This window comes from Astatotilapia calliptera, chromosome 3 (genome assembly GCF_964374335.1).
Source record: "Astatotilapia calliptera chromosome 3, fAstCal68.1, whole genome shotgun sequence".
Lineage (NCBI taxonomy): Eukaryota > Metazoa > Chordata > Actinopteri > Cichliformes > Cichlidae > Astatotilapia > Astatotilapia calliptera.
Window position 1 is genome coordinate 54,347,727 of NC_137424.1, and position 23,871 is coordinate 54,371,597.

Below are 23,871 nucleotides of genomic sequence, written 5' to 3' on the forward strand. Positions count from 1 at the left end.
ATTTGACGTAGACGTGACGTCGACGTAAAGCGCGAAATTTGACTGGAGGGCGGAAGTGAAAAAGATCAGCGCAAAATCACAGACAGACAGTACGCAAAATGCCTTTGTCCTGTTGTGTTTACGGATGCTCCAGTAGGTCGACCCGAGAAACTGATAAACGGTATTTTAGGGTACCAAAAATAGCCCAACGAAGAGGAGAAAAATGGAAAATTCTAACCGAAAAACGTAGGAAAAATGGATTTTAAATTTACGTTTACAGTCGGGAGGAGCAGAGTCTGCCAATGCCCGTGTCTGCAGCGACCACTTCGTCAGAGGTAATGTTATGTTTGCAAACGAACTTATTAGCATTATGTTGTCGTTAAATTCTCGTTTACTTAGTGCTTTTAAGTTAGTAGTCTAATATTGACTTGATTGGGACTATAGGCTGCCCAAGTGCTTTGGATGACGAAGAGTCGGAGGACTGGGCTCCGACGGTCAATCTCGGCTACGAACGAAAACCCAGATCGGAATCAGTTCTCAAACGAGATAAAAGAATGAAGCTTAAGGCAGAACAGCATCGATGTGCAGAGGCGATTTTGGATATGCAACAGACGGCTGAGAGCCCGGATTTGAGCCTAGTGACAGTGGAGAACCCCGAACTGCAGCTTCCAGCTGAGAATCCACAACCAGAAGACTTCAGTGTGAATGAGACATTCACTTATCCAGGTAAGATATTGTGCTGAGATGTAAAACAAACAAGAATCATGTCAAAGAGAAAAAGATGCCATTATCTGTAATGATTATGGTCCAAGTTACATATTACATGTTTGTGATTTTTTAATCACAGAGTAAATCCATACCATTTTATTCAGAAAAAAAGAAAAAGTGGCACTTATTACCGTCAGGCACACACCACAGGTTTTTGTACACTGCTGTGGTTCTTATATTGCCAGATTCCAGACAGTCTCCTTTCACAGATAAGTAAAGATATCCGTAATGTAAGGTTTCTGTGGTGAGAAACATATAAATATATTTTTTGTTTAGACGCAACATGTTTTTTTGTTGATTAAAAAAAATAATTACATTAAATTAACATAGTGAATTAAACACATTACACCAGATTCTAATAGCCCACTAAAAAACTCCTACAGTGAAAATGAGTAAAAATTGAGGTTGCCTCTATTATGCTGATTATGCTCCCCCACTGTTATATTGCAGGCTGTGCGGATGCTGGATGCCAGACAGAGCTGACGATGGATGACATCGAGAAGATGGAGGATGTTTTGAGACAGAACACAGCAGAGCTGGTTGATCTTCGGAGCAAGGCTCTGGACACACAGTTCAGCCAGGAGGCTTTTGAAAAAAATGAAGACAAGACAAAGTTCTACACAGGGCTCCCCAACTTCTTAGTTTTAATTCAGATTTTTGAACTGTGCGAGCCCTATATCACCTCGGGACCTATGTCTTTGTTGTCCAAATTTGAACAATTCATACTAGTTTTGCTGAGGCTGAGACTAAATCTGCCCCTGAAAGATTTAGCTTTCAGGTTCAATATTTCTCTGTCCACTGCTTCTAGAGTTTGGCATAAAGTAATTGACATACTTCATAAAAGGTTAGAGTTCCTAATTGAGTGGCCAGAGCGACATGTTCTTCAAGCTACGATGCCACTGAGTTTCAGACAGGCATTTGGATGTAAAGTGGCTGTGATTGTTGATTGCTTTGAAGTCTTTATTGAGAGACCATCTAATCTTCTTGCACAAGCTCAAACTTGGTCCAACTACAAGCACCATCACACTGTAAAATTTTTGATTGGTGTTGCCCCCCAAGGCTACGTCACTTACATATCTTCTGCCTGGGGAGGGAGAATTAGCGATAAGCAGATCACAATAGAGAGTGGCCTCCTAAAGAACTTGTTACCTGGAGATATTGTCCTTGCAGATCGTGGGTTCAATATTGGCGATAATGTGGGGTTTTACTGTGCTTCACTACAGACACCGGCATTCACTAAAGGGAGAAAACAGCTGTCAGCCTATGAAGTGGCAGAGACAAGGAAAATAGCCAATTTGCGTATCCATGTTGAGCGAGTCATAGGTTTAGTCAGGAGGAAATATCAAATTCTGCAGAGCAGGGCTATGCCAATAGAGAACATGTCCACAAAGCCAGGTGAGACACATGCATTGATCGACAAGATTGGGGTAATTTGTTGTGCCTTATCAAATCTCTCCGAGTCTGTTGTCCCACTGGAGTAAGGGGGGTGGGTGGTAATCAATCAGTTAAAAAAAATTAAATGTCTTGTCACTGTCACGGCTCACAGAAGGGGGTGGAGAGGAAGAGTAGTGTCCAGTATCTGCTGCTTGGCTCTGGTGATAAGTAGAACAGGGTAGAGTAATAGTAGTACCTAAGTCCTGACTCCTGATTAGTCTGTAAATGTTTTCAAATGAAATATTTTTCTCCAACTGTCATATTGTGCTGGCAGTTTGTACAGTATTATACTGTGAGATGGATTGCAATCTATTTTGTTTATTTGTTTAAAAGTCTAATCTTGTAAATAAACCACCAATGTATTATTATGCTGCCTCAATAGCATTTAATCATTGTGTAGTGTTACACAACACTTAAATGACACAATTAAATGTACAATAAAATTAAATGACAATCTGTGCTCTAATGCTACGTCAGAGCAAATACAATAGCCAGAACTCATAATGACTACCATCAGGTCATAACAATATTCAAAATGTCATTATGTTGTCGTCCTTTTATCACATTACACATGTATGTTTGTAACTTGCTGTCCCAGTATTTCTGGGAGTATACTGTTTCTAAAAAAACACTCAACTTTAGGAATCGCATCATCCCAAAACTCAAGGTCAGGCAAAATCCTTTCAACAAATATGTCATTGCGGTTCCACACAACAAAGTCACAGTACTCTGCATTTGCAATGTGAAGCTGTGCCTGAATTTGGTAATAGTAGTCATGAGTTGGGTCCAGTGTGACATTATCCCCGTCACTGATGAGGCAGAAGCCCTTCTCCCCAGCACGCATGCGCAGGTTGACCGCATCTCTCTGAGAGTGGGCACTAAAATCACAGTGATGAGAACAACAATCAAGATTTATCTGATGAAACAGTGAAGAAGCAAAGATGATGGGTGTGGTCTGTGTTATCATAATCTCTCATTGCCCAAAACAAATGTCTATTTGAGACAGACAATAAAGCCTCATCTTATCTTAATTGAACAATAGATTAGAAATTAGAAAAGGTATTTCCTGCATTTTTACTCAGTTCACTGATTCTTATGGAAAGATGTCACACCTATGGCCTTGACTAAAACAGAGTCAATACCTTAATCTCGCAGATGCCAGTTCCATGACAGTCACAAGTGACTATCCCATCAGGGGTGGACCCCATGTATGGCCACTTGGGGTTCAGCCAGAGACCGCTGTCCATACATGAGAAGCCTGCATGCTCCTGGCTCATAAGCTTCTCATATGCTCCTCTGGCTTGTGCTTCATGTTTGCATCCATAACTATAAACAGTACACATGCCAAACATGAAAAGGAAATTATTACTTAGTATTGGATGTGTAAAACAGTAAAGTGATGTATTATACAATATGCCATTACCCTAAACTATACTTAGTTCTTACCCTGTATAACCCTAGCCGTATAAGCCTATAACTAACCTCCATCTTCATAACACTTTTTTAGTTACAGTTATGGACAGTTTCATACCCCAAATCTTAACTCTGCCTTACCCTACATCAAACCCTAAATACCTTGTAGCAGCTGTGGTGAACCTATATGCCTCTGGATAGCATATGGCCTTGATCAAGCTCTTTGATGGTTGCTGGGGGTTGGTCTTAAGAACTTGTTTCAGCTTAGAGGCAGTTACGCGTCCAGCTCTTTGCCTAAACCAAATACTGCTTGCACTCTGACTTCGAGTCGCCCTCTCTACAGCCTGGACTTGGGACAGGGTGAGCTCTTCAAGCTGGAAGTCCAGGCATAGCTCTTCAAGGTCTTTGGGGGGGAGCTGCAGTGTCTCTGGTGTTCTGTACTCAGGCACAGTTTTAGGAAGCATGCTAGACTGGGGGACAAATTCTTTGTGGTAAGGTTCCCTAGACATCAGTGCTGCACTCCTTGGACAGTTTTTGCTTAAACTCTCAAAAAACCTACAGTATGTCTCTGAATCTCTCTGCACTCTTGGGCATGGAAGTGATTTCCCAACCTTTTGTGTACTTGTGCAGCCATCAATGGAACACTCAAGCTTTCGTTTTTTTGACTTTGCTGAAGAGAAGTCAATCAGAGTTACTGGGCAAGCAGGAATCTGGAAAAATTAAGCCAAAGAAGATCATTAAAATTTAAAAAGCTCTTTTCCAAAACGCTATATATGCCCGGCTTGATTAGATCTACCAGGAGCTTGAAGCCCCCGCCGGTATAGCCTACAGGGTCATTGAGGCACTCAAGCTTCCCCACCACGACAAGGTAGCAGTATAGGGGAAGATATTTTATCCTACTGTCACATGAAGTCCCAATATAACATTCTTTATCCTACATTTTGCTTTTTGGCTTACCTTTTTAACATGAGATGGCATCAGCCACTTGCACTGCTCTGATGTGCATGTCGCTCTCATTTTCACCCCAGCTTCAACTGCAAAAAGAACAGCTCCAACGTGCGAGCATGATTCTGATAGTCTGGAAATAGAGCACATAATCTTTTTAACATGAAATGCAATATTTACAGTACATTTTGATGATGCATAGCTTACTAATACTAATGTGCAATGGCACTTTATTTGAAGTAACATGTTTATTCATTAACTCTTTCTCAACAGCCTATAGAGAAATCATTATCTAGGTGATGACATGACTGAATAGTTCTACCCTCTATCTGAAAAATGCATCTGAGTGTCATGAGGGATCTAAGGCAATCACACAAATTCTTAGCTGATGAATTCTTAGCTAAAAGAAAACACTCTCTCCCCACTACTACTGAAGTACACCTGCAAAATGCTAGCAGTGCCCTGTGCGTATATGTGTGTGTGTGTGTATGTGTGTGTTCTCATTGCAATAACATCCTACTTAATTAGGCTACTAACCCTGCCATACAATTGCAATGAGCTGCAATCACTTCTCCATCCTCCTTTGCAATTACCCAAGTCTTCAGAGGTGTCTCGTTAGACCTCTGAGAATGGTTTACCTTGAAACAAACAACTGTCACTCTAACGAAGTCCTAAGGATTTGGCATGTTTGTTGACGTTAAAGCCGCTAACGCTAACTGTTAGCGTGTTTAAGATAAAGCAATATAAGAACAAACACTCACCCTTGCAAACACCAAACTGTATCCATCACGGAGACGTTTTGTTCCAAGGTTGTGGACCCACCCGCTGACAAAAAAATTGTACGCCTCCAGACTCTTGAAAGCTTTCATTTGCTCCCTAGTGTAGTAAGAAGTCTGGAGGACCAAGTAGTTGGTGATATCCACAGCGTCGATAGTAGGCAAATCCTTTACTTCTGTGGTGTATTCGGACATTTTCAAAGAATACGGATCACGTCCGATATATTTTTTAACTATCTGTTTATATCTCTCCCGAGAAACGGGGTCTAAAGTTGCACAATAGCTGCTCTCCTGACTCTCCACAGTGTCCTCCATGTTTACTTCCGCCCTCCACTCAAAAATCGCGCTGCCTCCGCACGTCATCAGAACCACGTGACTGCAACCCAAGTATTCATAGCGCGGCCGTACTCAATTTTCAACAATGGCGGCAGCTAGTTAGTTTTAATATTACTCTTATTATTCTTTCAGTTTTGTTTGGCTTTTTTTCAGTATTTTATTTGTTTCTGAGTAAATCGGTTTGGCTGAGATTAAAGTTATCGTTTTTACACAGCTGAATAAACATCAAGCAGACAACTGATTATCTTAAGTTTGAGATGCTCAAGAATATACTCCGGTGTCCTGTTATATTTTAAATAGCAAGGAGCAGACGACGGAGTTTATTCAACTTCACCAAAACAATCTGCAAATTTCATTAAAATTTATATTATCTTGTCTTTATTTTTAGTTAGCACCTTAAAAGCTTAAAGCTGTAAACTAATGATAATTATATAAGAGCAGATGCATGCTGGTGCAATAAGCTGTACGTTTGGGTTTTTTTTTTTTTTTACTTAAAAAGAGGTTATACACACACAATACGGTAATATTATGTTGAAGCACAGTATGTATCACACTGCGAGGCTCCTGCCTACGATAGCCGTAATGCTCCGACAATCCATCAAGCGGTGCGGGTTCGTAGCTTAGCAAAGTCATACTAAAACATTTGACAGATTTTCGAGCGCTGTGTACCACATAAAATCATTTTGAGGTCAGTAAACACAACCAGAATTCATACATAAGGCACACAGTATTATAAGGGGCACTGTCGATTATCAGAAAAATCAAAGGATTGATTTTAAGTGTGCCGTATGAACGGTATGATATGGCCCAGCCCTAGTTGTTACTGACTCTATGAGGCACAATAATGCCATACAATACAACGCTCTGCAGCAGTGCTCTACAACAGTGTTTCCTAACCACTGTGCCGCGGCACACAATTGGTCCAAAAATACAATTTAATAATTACTACAAGTAGAGCAGGGCGATATGGCCAAAAATATTTATCACGATATATATTTGAAAATTTGCGATAACAATATAATTGACAATACAATTGATGCGAGACAAAATACAACTCCACAACTTTACTAGCGCAAAAAAAACACCATCCATTCATTTTCACTTAAGCAAGAAGCTGTTTTTTTTATGTGCTATAAAGCTATATAAAAATGTAACAGTGCAAATGCAAATTCCTTGCTGAAAGTTTAACCAAAAGGCATTTCCAGTAGAAATGGGCTGACATATCCTGAGCATAACCATGTATAATATCCACTGAAGTTAAAAGAGGTGCTTTGCAACATTAAACTGCAGTGTGCCAAATAAAAAAAGTCAAATATGTATTTTTCTGAACATAAGGTGCACGGGATTAGGCCTATAAGACACATTAAGCTAAACAAAGCAGTCAGATAAATCAAACTACTCAACTCATTCTTCTTGCTTCCTCCACTTCTGTACCATTGATTCATTAATGCTGTATTCTATCACAGCTGCTCTATTCCCATGTTGTTGCAGTATATTAATAACCCTAATCTCATATTGTGGATGGATTATGTCAGTTGTTCTCCTGACTGAAGTTTGGTCCGTGCGATTGCATTTGTCTCTAACCATCAGGAACCTTCACGTTAACTTTTATTGAGTGGAAAAATGGTAGCTTTCATCCTGGAGCTTCACTGTTTATGTTATGCTAACATAGCCGTGTCGCTAGCGATCACGTAGCACGTCATTATATACCACCTAGCCCAACTTCAGTAACCCTACAAACGTCACTGCTGTTTAGTTTTCTGTCTTCATTTATGTTGGAAGTGACAGCAGAGCAGTACGTTTGAATTTTTGTCCAATTATTTCCCCTCAGTCTCCACTGAATGCCTTGACTGGGTAAGGGGCCCATATAGCTCAGCAGCAGTTTTCAGAAAGGATATGACTTTGCAGGAGCAGGAGGAATTAACTGAACTGAGACAACACCGTGGTTTAAAGCTGAGCTTTGCTGATCTATCTTTGGACAGTTTTTGGTTGACTGCTGCCCAGGAGTTCCCCATTCTTGCAAACAGAGCCATTTTGACATTGCTCCCATTTTCTACAACATATCTATGTGAGCAAAGCTTTTCGAGCATGGCTGCTATAAAAACTAAAAACAGAGAGAGATTAAGAACTGTTAAGGAAGAACTTCATGTATGCTTTTCTTCAATTCCTGCCAGAATATCATCTTTATGTTCATCTAGACTAGCCCAGGTTTCACACTGAGTGAGTATAAACAAACTGAGAGACTAACTTGCCATTATATGTACTGTATGAAGGTACAATGTGTCATTTTGGAGCAAGTTTGGTAGGTGGTGTGCCACTGGATATTTTTAACCTATAAAATGTGCCGCGACTCAAAAACGGTTGAAAAACAATGCCCTACAATAAATCTCACTGAATAGAAAAATGAAGATGTTTGCTGTCACAGGCAACTGGGAATGGAGTCTAATGGAGGAGCAGCTCAGCCAGTGCAGTGAGAAACATCGGTACTTCATATAAGGTGGCAAAAATAAAATCTCCACCACTATTGTACAGACACTGCGGACACGCAGTTTAAAGAGAAGATTTTAACATAAAATTTCCCCCTTTTCCCACTCTAGTAGTTGAGCTGTCTCACTCTAACCTCCAACATTCCGTCCCATACACACACATTATAAAGTCTGAAACGGGGGGGGCGGAAAGCATGAAACTTAAACTGGGGCTGAACGTATAATAGATACAGTGGCTTGCAAAAGTATTTGGCCCTCTTGAACTTTTCCACATTTTGTCTCATTACAGCCACAAACATGAATCAATGTTATTGGAATTCCACGTGAAAGACCAACACAAAGTGGTGTACACCTGAGAAGTGGAACAAAAATCATACATGATTCCAAACATTTTTTACAAATACATAACTGAAAAGTGGGGTTTGCATAATTAATCAGCCCCCTGAGTCAATACTTGCCAGAACCACCTTTTGCTGCAATTACAGCTGCCAGTCTTTTAGGGTATGTCTCTACCAGCTTTGCACATCTAGAGACTGAAATTCTTGCCCATTCTTCTTTGCTCAGTCAGATTAGATGGACAGCGTTTGTGAACAGCAGTTTTCAGATCTTGCCACAGATTCTCGATTGGATTTAGATCTGGACTTTGACTGGGTCATTCTAACACATGGATATGTTTTGTTTTAAACCGTTCCATTGTTGCCCTGGCTTTATGTTTAGGGTCGTTGTCCTGCTGGAAGGTGAACCTCCACCCCAGTCTCAAGTCTTTTGCAGACTCCAAGAGGTTTTCTTCCAAGATTGCCCTGTATTTCGCTCCATCCATCTTCCCATCAACTCTGACCAGCTTCCCTGTCCCCGCTGATGTCCAGAGCATGATTCACCATATTTGACAGTTTGGTGTGTTCAGAGTGATGTGGAGAGGGGGGCCGAATACTTTTGCAAGCTACTGTGTTAAATAAAATAAAATAAATAAAAGCTGAATAGGGAGCTTGTAAATCAGAATCGAGTCAGCTATAGAAATTAGTGACGATACCCAGCCCTATTATTATTTTAAACCTCTAGCAGTTCAACACTTACCTTTGTACAATTTTAAGCTAATCATTGGACTTGAAAGACTTGAATTGCAATCAATCACAAAAACATTTGAATGGTAATGTATGTAAAGGTATATATCAGAAATTTTAAGAAAGTGGAAATAAAGATTCCTTTGGTATTTCAGATTGGGACTTTGACTCCTGACCAGGGTCTCTATCCAGAAGAGCCCTGTCATGTATTAAAACATAACTTTCTGCTCTAGCAGTCCAGTCCAGGTCCACTGCGGCCGACCTGTTTGTAACCTCTGGTCTAAATGTTTGGTGTCAGAAGACTCCATAGGTCCCACAGCCTCTTCATGATACCCCTTCTACCAGGATTACTTGCACAGTAGCATTCCAACAGTCTCCTGTTCTCATCCCTTGTCCTTCTTGTTCTAAGAAACATACTTCTCATGAGTGCGTTCTGGTTCCTGAACACTTGACACAGGCATGCTTAAAGTCAGAGACTGCATCCTCCTGAGGACCTGGCCTTCGTGTTTTAAGTGGGGCGAGTCCAGCTGTGTGTAGGTGAAGCGAACGGCTGTGAAATTGGAGGGTTTAGGCTTCAGTTTTGCAACACAAGCTTTGTCCGGGGAGTTGAATAAACTCAGCTTTCTGCTCCTTGCTATCTAAAGTATAACAGTACACAGGTGTAAATTCTCAACCATCTCACATTTCTGTTGTCACGGCCCAGGCCAGTTAACTGGAGGACTCAAATGTGGGACCCACACATACACCCCGTAAACGGGAAAAAACAAACAAAACTTTATTTCATTTTCAAAAAGCAAAAACGTGTAGATATGAGTCACGAAATAATGGACTAAGGTTTTCCTGTCTGCTTGGGAACCAAACTTGAAACAATGACTAGCTTTCTAATGAATAATTGGCAAACTTAAATCTTCATAGAAAGTCCATTCTCGTGAGCATAGAGGAAAGGCACAGGCTGCGGGAAATGCACTGGGAGTCTCTGCACGCTGCAACAAGAGGAGAGTGGTTTTAGTGATAAAGCTTGGGGAAAATGTCCGGGAAAAGCATGACAGTCGTTTGCCTTACTGTTCGCGGGCGAGGTGTAGACACAGGAAGTACAAGGTCCTTGATTCAGGTGCTCAATCAGCCGGGCGGGGGGAAGGAGGTCTGGCACCATGGACCGGGCGGCCTCAGGAACAGGTGGCCCAGTGCCCAGTCAGGTTCAGTCTGTAAAGACAAAAGTATTTTGTCTTGTGTCAATTATATCATCAGTTATATCGTTATCGCAAATTTTCAAATGTATATCGTGATAAATATTTTTGGTCATATCGCCCTGCTCTACTTGGAACAGGCCATTCCGTGACTGCTCTCACTTTTGCAGGGTCCGTCTTCAACTGCACTCCTAATAACACATACCCCAGAAAAGCAATAGTTTTAGCATGAAACTCACACTTTTCTGCCTTTACAAAAACATATTCTCGAGGAGGCTCTGCAGCACTGCCCGTATATGGGTCTGATGCTCCTCTAGTGACTTAGAGAAAACGAATATATCGTCCAGCAAAGTGATATATATATATATATATATACATATATATATATATATATATATATATATATATATATATATATATATAAAAACACCCAGCACGCCCCTGCGGGCGGTTTATCCTTCAAGCTCGGGTCCTCTACCAGAGGCCTGGGAGCTTGAGGGTCCTGCGCAGTATCTTAGCTGTTCCCAGGACTGCGCTCTTCTGGACAGAGATCTCCGATGTTATTCCCCGGATCTGCTGGAGCCACTCGCCTAGCTTGGGAGTCACCGCACCTAGTGCTCCGATTACCACGGGGACCACCGTTACCTTCACCCTCCACATCCTCTCGAGCTCTTCTCTGAGCCCTTGGTATTTCTCCAGCTTCTCGTGTTCCTTCTTCCTGATATTGCTGTCATTCGGAACCGCTACATCGATCACTACGGCCGTCTTCTTCTGTTTGTCTACCACCACTATGTCCGGTTGGTTAGCCACCACCATTTTGTCCGTCTGTATCTGGAAGTCCCACAGGATCTTAGCTCGGTCATTCTCCACCACCCTTGGGGGCATCTCCCATTTTGACCTCGGGACTTCTAGGTTATACTCGGCACAGATGTTCCTGTACACTATGCCGGCCACTTGGTTATGGCGTTCCATGTATGCCTTGCCTGCTAGCATCTTGCACCCTGCTGTTATGTGCTGGATTGTCTCTGGGGCATCTTTACACAGCCTGCACCTGGGGTCTTGCCTGGTGTGATAGACCCCAGCCTCTATGGATCTTGTACTCAGAGCTTGTTCTTGTGCTGCCATGATTAGTGCCTCTGTGCTGTCTTTCAGTCCAGCTTTGTCCAGCCACTGGTAGGATTTCTGGATATCAGCCACCTCCTCTATCTGCCGGTGGTACATACCGTGCAGGGGCCTGTCCTTCCATGATGGTTCCTCGTCTCCCTCCTCTTTCTTGGGTTTCTGCTGCCTGAGGTATTCACTGAGCACTCGGTCAGTTGGGGCCATCTTCCCAATGTATTCTTGGATGTTCCTTGTCTCATCCTGGACTGTGGTGCTGACACTCACCAGTCCCCGGCCCCCTTCCTTCCGCTTAGCGTACAGCCTCAGGGTGCTGGACTTGGGGTGAAACCCTCCATGCATGGTCAGGAGCTTTCTTGTCTTTATGTCAGTGGCTTCTATCTCCTCCTTTGGCCAGCCTATTACCCCAGCAGGGTACCTGATCACGGGCAGGGCGTACGTGTTGATGGCCCGGATCTTGTTCTTACCATTCAGCTGACTCCTCAGGACTTGCCTGACCCTCTGCAGGTACTTGGTGGTTGCAGCCTTTCTAGCGGCCTCTTCATGGTTCCCATTTGCCTGCGGGATCCCCAGGTACTTGTAACTGTCCTCTATGTCTGCAATGTTGCCTTCTGGTAGTTCAATCCCCTCAGTTCTGACTACCTTCCCTCTCTTTGTTACCATCCGACTACACTTCTCCAGTCCGAACGACATTCCAATGTCATTGCTGTATAGCCTGGTAGTGTGGATCAGTGAATCGATGTCTCGTTCACTCTTGGCATACAGCTTGATGTCATCCATGTACAGGAGGTGGCTGACAACTGCTCCGTTCCGTAGTCGGTATCCGTAGCCAGCTGGATAGCGTAGTGGTTAAACTACACGCCTTTGGAACAGAGGATCGCAAGTTCGATTCCTGCCTGGGGCGTCTGTATCCAGTAAGGGTCCTAAGGCTAGACCCCCTATGCTAAGCAAGCCTACCGCAGACATGAGCGAGACAGATAAATATGAAGGCATGCCGGCTCGGACATCGCCCGGATCAACAAGGTCCGCGTCAGGTGTCGAGGAACCAGGGCACCCTGACGAAAAGTGGGCTACTGGAACAAGAAGGCATCGGTGGGCAAGGGACGAAAACAGGGCGTTGTTGGAATGCTACTACGCAAGTAACCCCGGCGGAAGGGGCTACATGAATAGGATGAGGGACCTATGGATTCTTCAATACCCAACATCCACAATGACGGCGAAACAACTAGTAGCTCAGTGTTCCAACATTCAAAAGAAGGGACTGCTCTCACAGCTAGAGATTGACGAGGTACAACTCGTCAATCAACTCGTACAAATGCTACGGCAAGGAGGAGTCAGGACGCCAGGTCAGGGGGGAGATATCATCACCCCCACCCGAGATTGGGCACATAGCCCCAAGTGCGATAGGAGAAGGATCGTTGAGTGCGAGAGGAACTGACCTGAAAAATAGGATCATGGCCAAGCTTGAAACCTGGATCCCCCGTAGCCAGTTACCAAGATTACGTGAAGTACCCTCAGAAGGTCTGCTAGATGATGTTAATGCAGCACTACGGGCAATACCTACAACCACGATTACCGACACTAACAAGCTGATCTACAATACGGCAGCAGTGATCAGTGAGATGCTTGGCTACAAGTTGAACAGCCACAAGGGGCAGTACCCTCCATGGAGAAGGAGGCTAGAGGGCAAGATCAAAGTAGCACGGAGGGAGGTTAGCCAACTAACAGAGTTGCAGAAAGGTGCGACAAATAAGGTGCCTAAGAAATACAGCAAGCTGTCCATACCTGAGGCCTTGGAAACTGCCAAGCAAAGACTCACAGCCTTGGCCAGCCGCTTGAGGAGGTACACCAGAGAGATAGAAGGCAGGAGAATAAACCAGCTGTTCTCCACAGAACTAGCAAAGGTGTACTCTCAGTGGCAAGGGAACAATAAGAGAACAGCACCACCAAGGCTGGAGACGGAGCAATACTGGAAGAGCATATGGGAGAAGGATGCAACCCATAACGGCAATGCTCAGTGGCTAGTGGATCTGAGGGCAGACCACAGCGACCTCCCTGAACAGGGTCCAGTAACCATCACAGTGGCAGATATCCAAGAAAGGGTCTCCAGTATGAAGAGTTGGACAGCACCAGGGCCCGACATGGTTCACGCCTACTGGCTGAAGAAGCTGACTGCACTCCACGAGCGTCTGGCAGCACAAATGAACCAGCTGCTAGTTAACGAGAGACACCCGGAATGGCTAACTGAAGGCCGAACGGTCCTGATCCCCAAGGACCCCAAGAAGGGACCGGTCCCCTCCAACTACCGACCAATAACCTGCCTCAGTACTACATGGAAGCTCCTGTCAGGCATCATATCGGCTAAGATGAACAGGCACATGGGTCAATACATGAGCGGGACACAGAAAGGAATTGGCAAGAATACCTCTATACACAGTTCGCGCGATTGCAAAGTGAAAGCAAAAAAACCACTGTCAATATGTGACATATTGTGTGTGTGTGTGTGTGTGTGTGTGTGTGTGTGTGTGTGTGTGTGTGTGTGTGTATATTTATTAGGGGTGCAACAATACTTGTATTGATATTGAACCGTTCGATACAGCGCTTTTGGTTCCGTACGCATATGTATCGAACAATACAAAAATTGTAATTTATTTCATCAACTTTTCTTCTGACGATGCTGTCTGTGTTGAGCGCTCAGTGGATCTGCGATTGACAGTGCAGCCTAGGCTCAGTAGTCGAACGCAGATTCACTGAGCACAGGGCAAGCTAGCGAGACAGAAGTTAAGCTCTCCTTGAAAGATGGCAAATGTCCCCCACCCTCATTCAGATCTGGCGTTTGGAACTATTTTGGTTTTTATGTGAGGTATGACCCTGAAGGTAAGCGCATCATGGACAAAAGTAAAACAGTATGTTGGATGTGCCACGCAATGCTCAATTACATTGGTGGGAGCTAGTGTGTTAGCGCAGTTAGCTCGTTAACATGTTGGCCGTCCAGCCCCACGCACGGGGCGATCCGCGGTAGCTCGTTAACGGAGATTTGCCGTGTTGTGGCGTTAAGGTCATTTCAATGAGATTAATGCTGACAGCACTAGTGGGAACACAACGAATATGACTGCACATTTACGCCGACATCATCCTAGTGCAAAGACAAGTGGAAGCAGACAAAAACAACAGGCATGCATGCTACAAACTTTACCTGAGTCATTTAGACAGCCGTTAGCACATGATTCTCCTTATGGGGACCTGATATGTTTAATATGCTGCTGAGAATATAGCCAAGAAGAAGCGTATAGTATAGCTTTTATTTTGGAAAATGCCATTTCTCTGTAATAAACTCTCTTTTCCAAAGATGAGTGATTTCTCGATCAGATAGATTTATTTTTTATTAAATAATTCAAATTCAAATTCAAATTTTATTTGTCACGTACACAGTCATACACAGTACGATATGTAGTGAAATGCTTGGACAACTGCTCGTGACCTAAAGAAAACAAAAAAGGAAAAGGCTATGAATAAGATAGGAAATAAATATGAAAAATTAAAAAGGGTAAATTTAACTAGGAAGGAATAAAATATAAATTAAGGTTAAAAATGAAATAACTGTACAACACAAATTAGAATGAAGGGTAAATTTAACTGGGAAGAATAAGATAAAGATAAATATATAAATTAAAGTTGAAAATAAAATAACTGTACAACAAAATACACAATACACAATATAGAACTATATAAGAATGTATGAAGAAATCTAAATCTAAATAAATATATACACAATAACAGCAGCTGTACAAGTATTAACCGGAAATGAAGAATATAGTGACCAGTGTTGTGCAAAAACAAAGTCCAGAAAGTCCAGTGTGTGTGTAAGAACCATATGTGTGGGTCAGTACTGTGTGGTGGTGTGATTGAGAGACCGTATCGCCTGCGGGAAGAAGCTCCTCCTCAGTCTCTCTGTGTTGGTCTTCAGGGAGCGGAATCGCTTTCCTGACCTCAACAGAGAGAACAGTCTGTTGTTGGGATGGCTGAGGTCCTTCACGATCTTCCTGGCCTTGGTCCAGCACCGCCTGCTGTAGATTGAGTGCAGGTCAGGGAGCTCGGAGCGGATGGTGTGCTCAGCTGACCGCACAACCCTCTGTTTTATTACTTTGTTGTTTCAGCAACATTAAATTTAAAAACTGTACTTTTGAGTTTATTTGTGTGTGTGTGTGTGTGTGTGTGTGTGTGTGTGTGTGTGTGTGTGTATATGTATATACATAATATTTTTTTTGTTTTTTTTACTCATGGGGATGCGCATGATCTGAATTACACAATGTATCATCTGTACTTTTTGTAGGTTTCGTAGTTTCATAACGTTGTTGTTATGTTAACGTAATGTTTTGGTTCTTTGTCATTATACAAAAGGGGGAAAGCATGGTGAAACCTCGGCACATTGATGACCTCAACAAAAATCACCCAACACCAGCTAATACAGATGGGCCAGTTGTGATCCCCATGGAAAAGACTTTTACTACTATGAAGCTACCCAGAAGATGCCGGCGCACTGACACTGGGGACAGGTTTACCTGTGATCACTGTGAAAAGTCTTTTACTCAGAAAAACAGCTTAAAAAAACATCAGCTCATCCACACTGGAGTTAAAGCATTCAGCTGTGATCAGTGTGGAAAGTCTTTTACTTACATGAAGGGTTTGAAACGTCATCAACTCATCCACACTGGCATTAAACGATTTGTCTGTGATCATTGTGAAAAGGCTTTTACTTATAAGTGTGCCTTAAAAAAACATCAGCACATTCACACTGGTGCTAAACCATTTGTCTGTGATCAGTGTGGCAAGACTTTTGCTCACGTGGATAGTTTAAAAACTCATGGCCTCATCCACACTGGTGCTAAACCATTTATCTGTGATCAGTGTGGAAACGCTTTTGCTCATAAGGAGAGTTTAAAACGTCATCGACTCATCCATGCTGGAATTAAGTCATTTGTCTGTGATCAGTGTGGAATGGCTTTTACTCGTAATAGCAGCTTAAAACAACATCAGCTCACCCACACTGGCATTAAACCATTCAGCTGTGATCAGTGTGGAAAGGCTTTTTCTCATAATGGCAGCTTAAAACAACATCAGCTCATCCACACTGGATTTAAACCATTTTGTTGTGATCAGTGTGGAATGGCTTTTACTGTTAATGGCAGCTTAAAAAAACATCAGCTCACCCACACTGGATTTAAAGCATTTCGCTGTGATCTGTGTGGAAAGTTTTTTACTCAGGATGGCAGCTTAAAAAAACATCAGCTCATCCACACTGGATTTAAAGCATTCAGTTGTGATCAGTGTGGAAAGTGTTTTAATCAGAATGGCAACTTAAAAAAACATCAGCTCACCCACACTAGAGTCAAAGCATTCAGCTGTGATCAGTGTGGAAAGTGTTTTGCTCAGAATGGCACCTTAAAAAGACATCAGCTCATCCACACTGGAGTTAAACCATTCAACTGTGATCAGTGTGGGAATTCTTTTAGTCACAGGAGTTCCTTGAAAGAACATCAGCTCGTCCACAATGGCACTAAACTATTTGTCTGTGGTCAATGTGGAAAGGCTTTTACTTACATGAGGGTTTTAAAAACTCATCAGCTCGTCCACACTGGTGTTAAACCATTTGTCTGTGATCTTTGTGGAAAGGCTTTTCCTGACATTTGGGTTTTAAAAAAACATAAACTCATTCACACTGGTACTAAACCATTTGTCTGTGGTCAGTGTGGAAAGGCTTTCGGTCGCATAGATACTTTAAAACATCATGAACTAATCCACACTGAAGTTAAATAGTTTTTATATCGTCAGTGCTGAAAGGTTTTTACTTGTGTCAATATATTTAAAAAGCATCAGATTATTCATAATGGAATTAAAGCGTTTGTCATCAGTGTAGAAAGTTTTACTCAGATTAGATTCTTAAATTTGCATAAGCTTATCTATGCTGGAGTTAAACACTGTCATTGTGCATAGTGTTGACATTCTTTTGCTAGGTTTTGTCATCTAAAAGAAAAATCCCAATCTCACCAACTATTAAACCGCTGAAATATGAGGAGTATGGAAAGTCTTTTATCCATAACACAAACGTATTAAGGATCAGCAAACCCATACTGTGTGTCCTTTTGGAGACGGTGAGAAGCACAGAGGATCTGAACAAATCTGCTGAATGCTAGGTCAAACTTCGAAAGCTTGAGATCAGGCTTCACAGAATTCAGCTTTAATAATTGCCATCAGAGGCAAGAAAGAATACATGTGTGTAAATGAGAGGGAGACAGGTGTAACAGTGGTCAAAGGACACTTGGCAAAGGATGATGAAGATGGAGCTACCAGGCAGAATGAAAAGGTCTTGCGACTTTTACCTTTGCCATAAAAAATGTTTTAGTAGGATGTACATATTGATTGTAACAGTACTTAAATCTGTAAGTATTCTAACATGAATTGCTTGCAGTGAAGGATAGGAGGGTTAACAATTAGAAAAAGTGCTGTAGCTTTATTCTTGCTGTAGTATGTAGTTTCTCCATGTGGTGGAACATGTCCTTTTGTCTGTGAAGGTTCTCAGTCATCCAGGTCATCATAGTCAAAGGAGCTTGCAAAGAAAAGCGTCTGGACTTCTTTAAGTTACTTGAAGACGTTTCACCTCTCATCCGAGAAGCTTCTTCAGTTCTAAGGTCAAATGGTGGAGAGTCCCAGATATAAACCTAGTGGGAGTATCGCCCCACAGAGGGACATCAGGGGGTCCTTTTGGCATCCAGCATGTAAGAAGACTTTCTTTGAATTGTTCATGTTACTTTCTTACATGTTCTAATTTTTAATCAAACTGTTTAATAAAGAGCAGCAGAGTCCTTTCAGAAACTCCTGATTGTTGTTTCATAAATCTAATGGCTCTTTACTAGAAACCTAAATTAAAGTCATTAAGAGGCCACTGATGCAGCAAGGCTTAGAAATCTATGTACACATAATAAAAATTTACTGTTCAGTAAAGATTGAATTGAGGAAAAGGTTGTCATGTTAATATAATGCAAAAAATGTTGACTTTATCTGTTCTGTGCAAACATCTGTGAACTTGCAGACCAAACATTACCATCATGTGATCACAAGGAGAAGCAAAACGTCTGCACAGACTATGTTCTTGGTCAATCTGAAAGGCCTGTTGATGTTTACTTGGCTGTTCATCATGAGATAATTAGTGAAGTAAATGCTGTGCTGTTTCTGTTGTAACTTGCCCATGTGAAATGTGTTTTAAATGGTCTCTGTTGTCCTAAAAATGATGAGTCGGTTTAGCTGCATGAAGAGAAAATGAAACCTGTAATTTTTATGTTGTATTGCAAATATTATTGTATTTCATCAATTTGTGTCATTTTAACTGGGAAGTATGTGTAAAATTAAGTGTATCCTATAAGTATTTAGATATATAAAAGATATGATGTATCTTTCTTATTTTCTGTGAACTTACTTATACATTACTTAAAAGTTATGTCAGTATAGTAATTTCTTTGTTCTCTGTAAGAAAATGACTTTCTATCCCTTTATCTATTCTCACACTGAAAACGCTACATGCAGATGAACATAATCCCTTTGTTGTAGTTTACCTACCATTAAGTATTTGTGGATAAATATAATTATATGCAATTTCAAAAAAGAATTGAAATTGCATATAATTACAGTGGAATTATACCATTTATCACAGGACCACACACAACCCCACACGTGCATTTCAAATCCCCTGCAACTGTATTGTCATGTGCCATGTGTGGTAAAACACATTATTGTAGTGTACATTATTTTCACCATTTCTCACCAGTTATATCACAGTGGGTTTTCCAGATCTCGTACCAAATGATATACCAGCCTTTAGAAGACAGTGGTGTCTGACAGTCAAGTCACTGTAGAGCTGTACAAGCTCAGGGGTCCTCTCATGGGCAATGTGCATGACACAAAAGAACAATATCAATTTTGCCAAAATTTGGAAAATCAAAGTACCACATGAAAGAATAAATGCACCTATGAAAGAGCAAGTATCACAGCTCTGGAGTTTTCTTGTTTACTATGCAGACACAACATTTTAATTCCTTTTTCCATTAAACAACATTTGCTTCTGCTCTCCTCAGGTGTGCTGGATTAGATCCATATGCAGTCTTCTGTACTGGATTGTAAAAATTGCTCTTTATGAGTTTATAAACAGGTTATCAAAGAGCGAATTTTTCAAATGGAAAAAACACACAAATGTGGTGGCAAAAAAACGAGGATCAGTTCTTGCCCACTTTTAATAACTTTATTGTGCATACGTTTTATGGAAGGAGCCCCACCTTGAGTATCAAACCATCAGCCAAAGAGCTTGCGACTCTCCTCAAATTGGCTGCAATGTGAACATCCACCTGTCTCTACAGGCTCTTGTTATTCGATGGCTACTTGATAGAAACATATGATAACGAAGGTATAGAAAGATTCAGAAGATTCAAATTTTCTGTAGATAAAATGAATAGTGCATTTATTATGAGGAAAAAGTTTCAGAAAACCTAAAGCTGCAGTTGCAGTTATGACTTGCAAATGTTAAAATAGATTTTTTTACAATCCCACTACTTCTCACATGCGTGTTCTGGGGAGCTTGCAGGAGTGCTCACATACATATTCAATCTGTCCTTGGCCCACGCTGTGGTACCGGCCTGCTTCAAATCCACCTCCATCGTCCCGATACCCAAAAACTCCAACCCATCTTGCCTCAATGATTACCGCCCAGTAGCACTCACCCCCATCATCACTAAGTGCTTAGAGCGACTGGTCCTAGCACACTTCAAATCCTGTCTCCCCCCCACCCTGGACCCCCACCAATTCGCATACCGCCGGAACAGGAGCACAGAGGATGCAGTCTCCATCGCACTGCACTCTGTCCTCTCACACCTGGACAACAACAACACCTACGCCAGAATGCTGTTTATAGACTTCAGTTCAGCATTCAATACAATCCACCCCTCACAACTCATCAGGAAACTGACAGACCTGGGTATCAGTTCCCTCATCTGCAAATGGTTACTGGACTTCCTGACCAACCGCCCCCAACATGTCCGGCTGGATAACCGCTGCTCATCTACCATCACAATGAACACCGGTGTACCACAAGGCTGTGTGATGAGCCCTTTCCTCTACTCCCTCTTCACCCACGACTGCAGACCTGCTGATGGTTCCAACACCATCATTAAGTTTGCAGATGACACCACGGTGATTGGCCTCATCAGTGACAACGATGAGGCCGCCTACAGGGAGGAGGTGGATCGTCTGGCTGAGTGGTGCGACAGAAACAACCTGCTGCTTAACACCGAGAAGACCAAGGAGCTCATCGTGGACTACAGGAGGAATGCTGACCCACATCCACCCATCCACATTAAGGGGACGGCTGTGGAGCGTGTGAGCAGCTTCAAGTTCCTGGGAGTCCACATCTCCGAGGATCTCACCTGGACGACCAACTGCTCCAAGCTGGTCAAGAAGGCTCACCAGCGCCTCTTCTTCTTGAGGACTCTGAGGAAGAACCACCTGTCCTCAGACATCCTGGTGAACTTCTATCGCTGCACCATCGAGAGCATCCTGACCAACTGTATAACAGTCTGGTACGGGAACTGCTCTGCCTCGGACCGGAAGGCGTTGCAGAGGGTCGTGAAAACTGCCCAGCGCATCGCCGGAGCACCACTTCCTGCCATAAAAGACATCTACAGGAAGCGGTGTCTGAAAAGGGCTGGGAAAATCATCAAAGACCCCAGTCACCCATCACATGGACTCTTCACCCTCCTGCCCTCTGGGAGGCGCCACAGGAGCCTCCGGACTAAGACCACCAGGTACCGGAACAGCTTCTTCCCCACAGCTGTCAGACTCCTGAACTCTGCCTCCTGACATCTGACCCACGTTAAACTCATGGACTGAACATACACACACCCACAATGGACAACTGTACCCTCAAACACAATAATAACATGGACTGAACCACCACTCACAACCACTAGCACTTTATATAGCCTCTGTAGAAACTATCTACACCCTCACTTATCTTAACTGCACTACTGTATAGCTCTGTGTAAATAATCATTCTGTACATTCGATAATCTTTAATCCTACAACTGTTTACAACTTGCATAGTTCCCATTTCTGTATAGCTGTATATCCCAGATTCTGTAAAGTTATTTATTTCATATTCTGTATAGTTTTTCATATTTATATCCTGTTCATATCCTGTACATAGCTTACAGCCTGTACATACCTATAGTTATAGAATATTCACAACATACTTCATACCGTGTACATTATAACATACCATAATAGACCCATTTCTGTAATATACTCACATATCTATATTATTGCTAATATATATTGTAATATATTGTTAAGGTTCAAAATATTGGGGATGGAGACAAGAGAAAAAACCACAATAACAACACTGGTCCGGCCGGGTTGAGTCAAACGATGATTTAATGATCACACACGTGGGAGATGGACACTGATGCAGACAGCCTCAAAATCTCAAAATGGTGGAGCATTGCTCAAACTTTTATAACCTCTGGTGCCTCCACCTTATCATAAAAAGCCTAAACATTCACATGCTCTCTCTCACACAGCGCCTAAGCTACGACCTTGGCTCCCTGTTTATCTGCTCCTGCTGAAATGGGGCAGAAAACTCCAGCACACTCTGTTCTCTTCTACTCAGACAAATTAGACAATAACCTTCTGCGAACAGTATTTCTTATAACTCAGCAATATAATGCATCATAAAACAATATCATTCATTCACAACAAGTCAGCAATTTAATGTAATGCAAATCAGTTTAACTAATGCAATAGTTATCAGCTTCTTCTAATTCAGGAGAATAATGCAAACTAAAACTACATAATACTTCACAATCTTTAATTAGGGGTATAACATGGCATAAAATAATATCATAATTTTACAATTCCCCCTGATGAGGTCATTAGAATAATGACCTCACAAACACCCTGTAGCCCAGTGTGGCCGGGTTCATCTCTTCTCACTCCTGAGGTCCTTTGTCCCCCTGAGGGGCAAACCATATGTAAGATGACCTCTGTGTTTACGCAAGTCAGGTGCAAGAAAAACTAGGATCCCAACAGTAGCAGGTCCAGATGACAATGTCCTTGTCTCCCACTGCTTTATTTGATGTTCCCTTATACCATTCAGACGTAGACTAGAACCTCTGTCCGAAGAGCTCTTAACCTTTATTTTATTGCTGCAGCTACCAGTGTCGTCCAGATGGGTGATCCTCTGCTCTTAATTCTTCCGCCTTAGGGGTTAGACAACCTTTCAGTCGTAACACAGATCAGGGGATTATTCTGCTCCGATTTCAAACAACGATCTGTGTATTCTCCAGAAAAAGGAACAGGAAGGTGTCCCCTTTTTGCCCAAAAGCCTCTCGAACTTCGTTGGTCTGGTGTTCCCGGATTTCCGCCAACCCCTTCATGGTTATTGCTGTGTTTATGGGATCCATCCTTTTGTGGTGACTAGCTGGAGCCCAAACGCCATGACCCTTGGACCCAGTTGATGTCTCGGCAGTCACTGTGTCTGACTCTGCTACGGAGGATCCTTGCATCTCTGTGACCTCGTCTGGTGTCTGTTCCTTTCTCTGTAAGAGACAGAAAACCAAAACACCTCTCTTCCTAACCCTAATAATCTAATGTTCTTATCTACTGACCTTCTAGTGATTCAGAATTGGTCTAAAACATTCAGAATGTCCCAGGGACTTATTCTAATCATATCTTATGTGTGTGTAAGCAGTGTTTGCATTTAGCCCTCCGCACTCAAGGCATTTCTTACACTTTATCAGTCCGGACAGTCACGCCGAACGAAGCTTCTGACCTTCAAAAGGCCGAGTGCCAACTCGTTATAAGCACATTTGCAAGGTGTGTCTGAAAATTATTGAAACCCCTCTTTTTAACAAAAGACAAAAATTAACAAATCTTCTAAACGCTATTCAGTTCATTTCAATGAGTAATGATTAAACATGAAAGTGATAGTTTATGCTTTTTCACTGATTCTCTAAAAGGTCCGTCTTCTCGGACCGCTATTAGCTTAAGCTTTACCATTCCTAAATTATTAAAGACACAAATGAAGTTATAAAATGTTCAAATAATCCTTGTTTGATGTTAAAGCTCAACCTCCCCCCACCTTTTTTGACACATTCCAATGTGTCAAATCAACGGAGCTAGAACATTCAAAAAAAAGTTAGGCAGCTACAAAGTTTCCCAGACTCTTAAGGTGATCCGCGTGTAACGTTCTGACTCAGGTATTTAATATTTTAATAAATCTCGTTTAATTAACTGCCACTATTTAAACTAACCTTAAAGACATAAT

At 42.2% G+C, this 23,871-nt stretch overlaps 2 protein-coding genes across 3 annotated transcripts; one reads left to right on the forward strand and one right to left on the reverse strand.

The window, feature by feature from the left end:
• Nucleotides 1-259: 259 nt before the first annotated feature.
• Nucleotides 260-2,549, forward strand: LOC113012282 (uncharacterized). The gene is made up of 3 exons (XM_080292273.1): nucleotides 260-314; nucleotides 424-705; nucleotides 1,198-2,549. Exons 2-3 carry the CDS (start codon nucleotides 534-536, stop codon nucleotides 2,226-2,228), a joined length of 1,203 nt encoding a protein of 400 aa, XP_080148399.1. The 5' UTR covers nucleotides 260-314; nucleotides 424-533; the 3' UTR covers nucleotides 2,229-2,549.
• On the reverse strand, nucleotides 2,544-5,703 carry LOC113012280 (uncharacterized). 2 transcript variants are annotated; one of them, XM_080292269.1, is made up of 5 exons: nucleotides 5,301-5,703; nucleotides 5,077-5,177; nucleotides 4,552-4,672; nucleotides 3,757-4,304; nucleotides 2,544-3,507 (listed from the first exon to the last, which is right to left on the reverse strand). In XM_080292269.1, the coding sequence occupies exons 1-5, from the start codon at nucleotides 5,676-5,678 to the stop codon at nucleotides 3,306-3,308; spliced, it is 1,350 nt and encodes a 449-aa protein (XP_080148395.1). In that variant the 5' UTR covers nucleotides 5,679-5,703; the 3' UTR covers nucleotides 2,544-3,305. The 2 variants fall into 2 exon arrangements, 1 of the variants encoding a protein (XP_080148395.1); XR_013903046.1 differs by lacking the exon at nucleotides 5,077-5,177 and having other exon boundaries at nucleotides 4,206-4,304.
• Nucleotides 5,704-23,871: the final 18,168 nt, after the last annotated feature.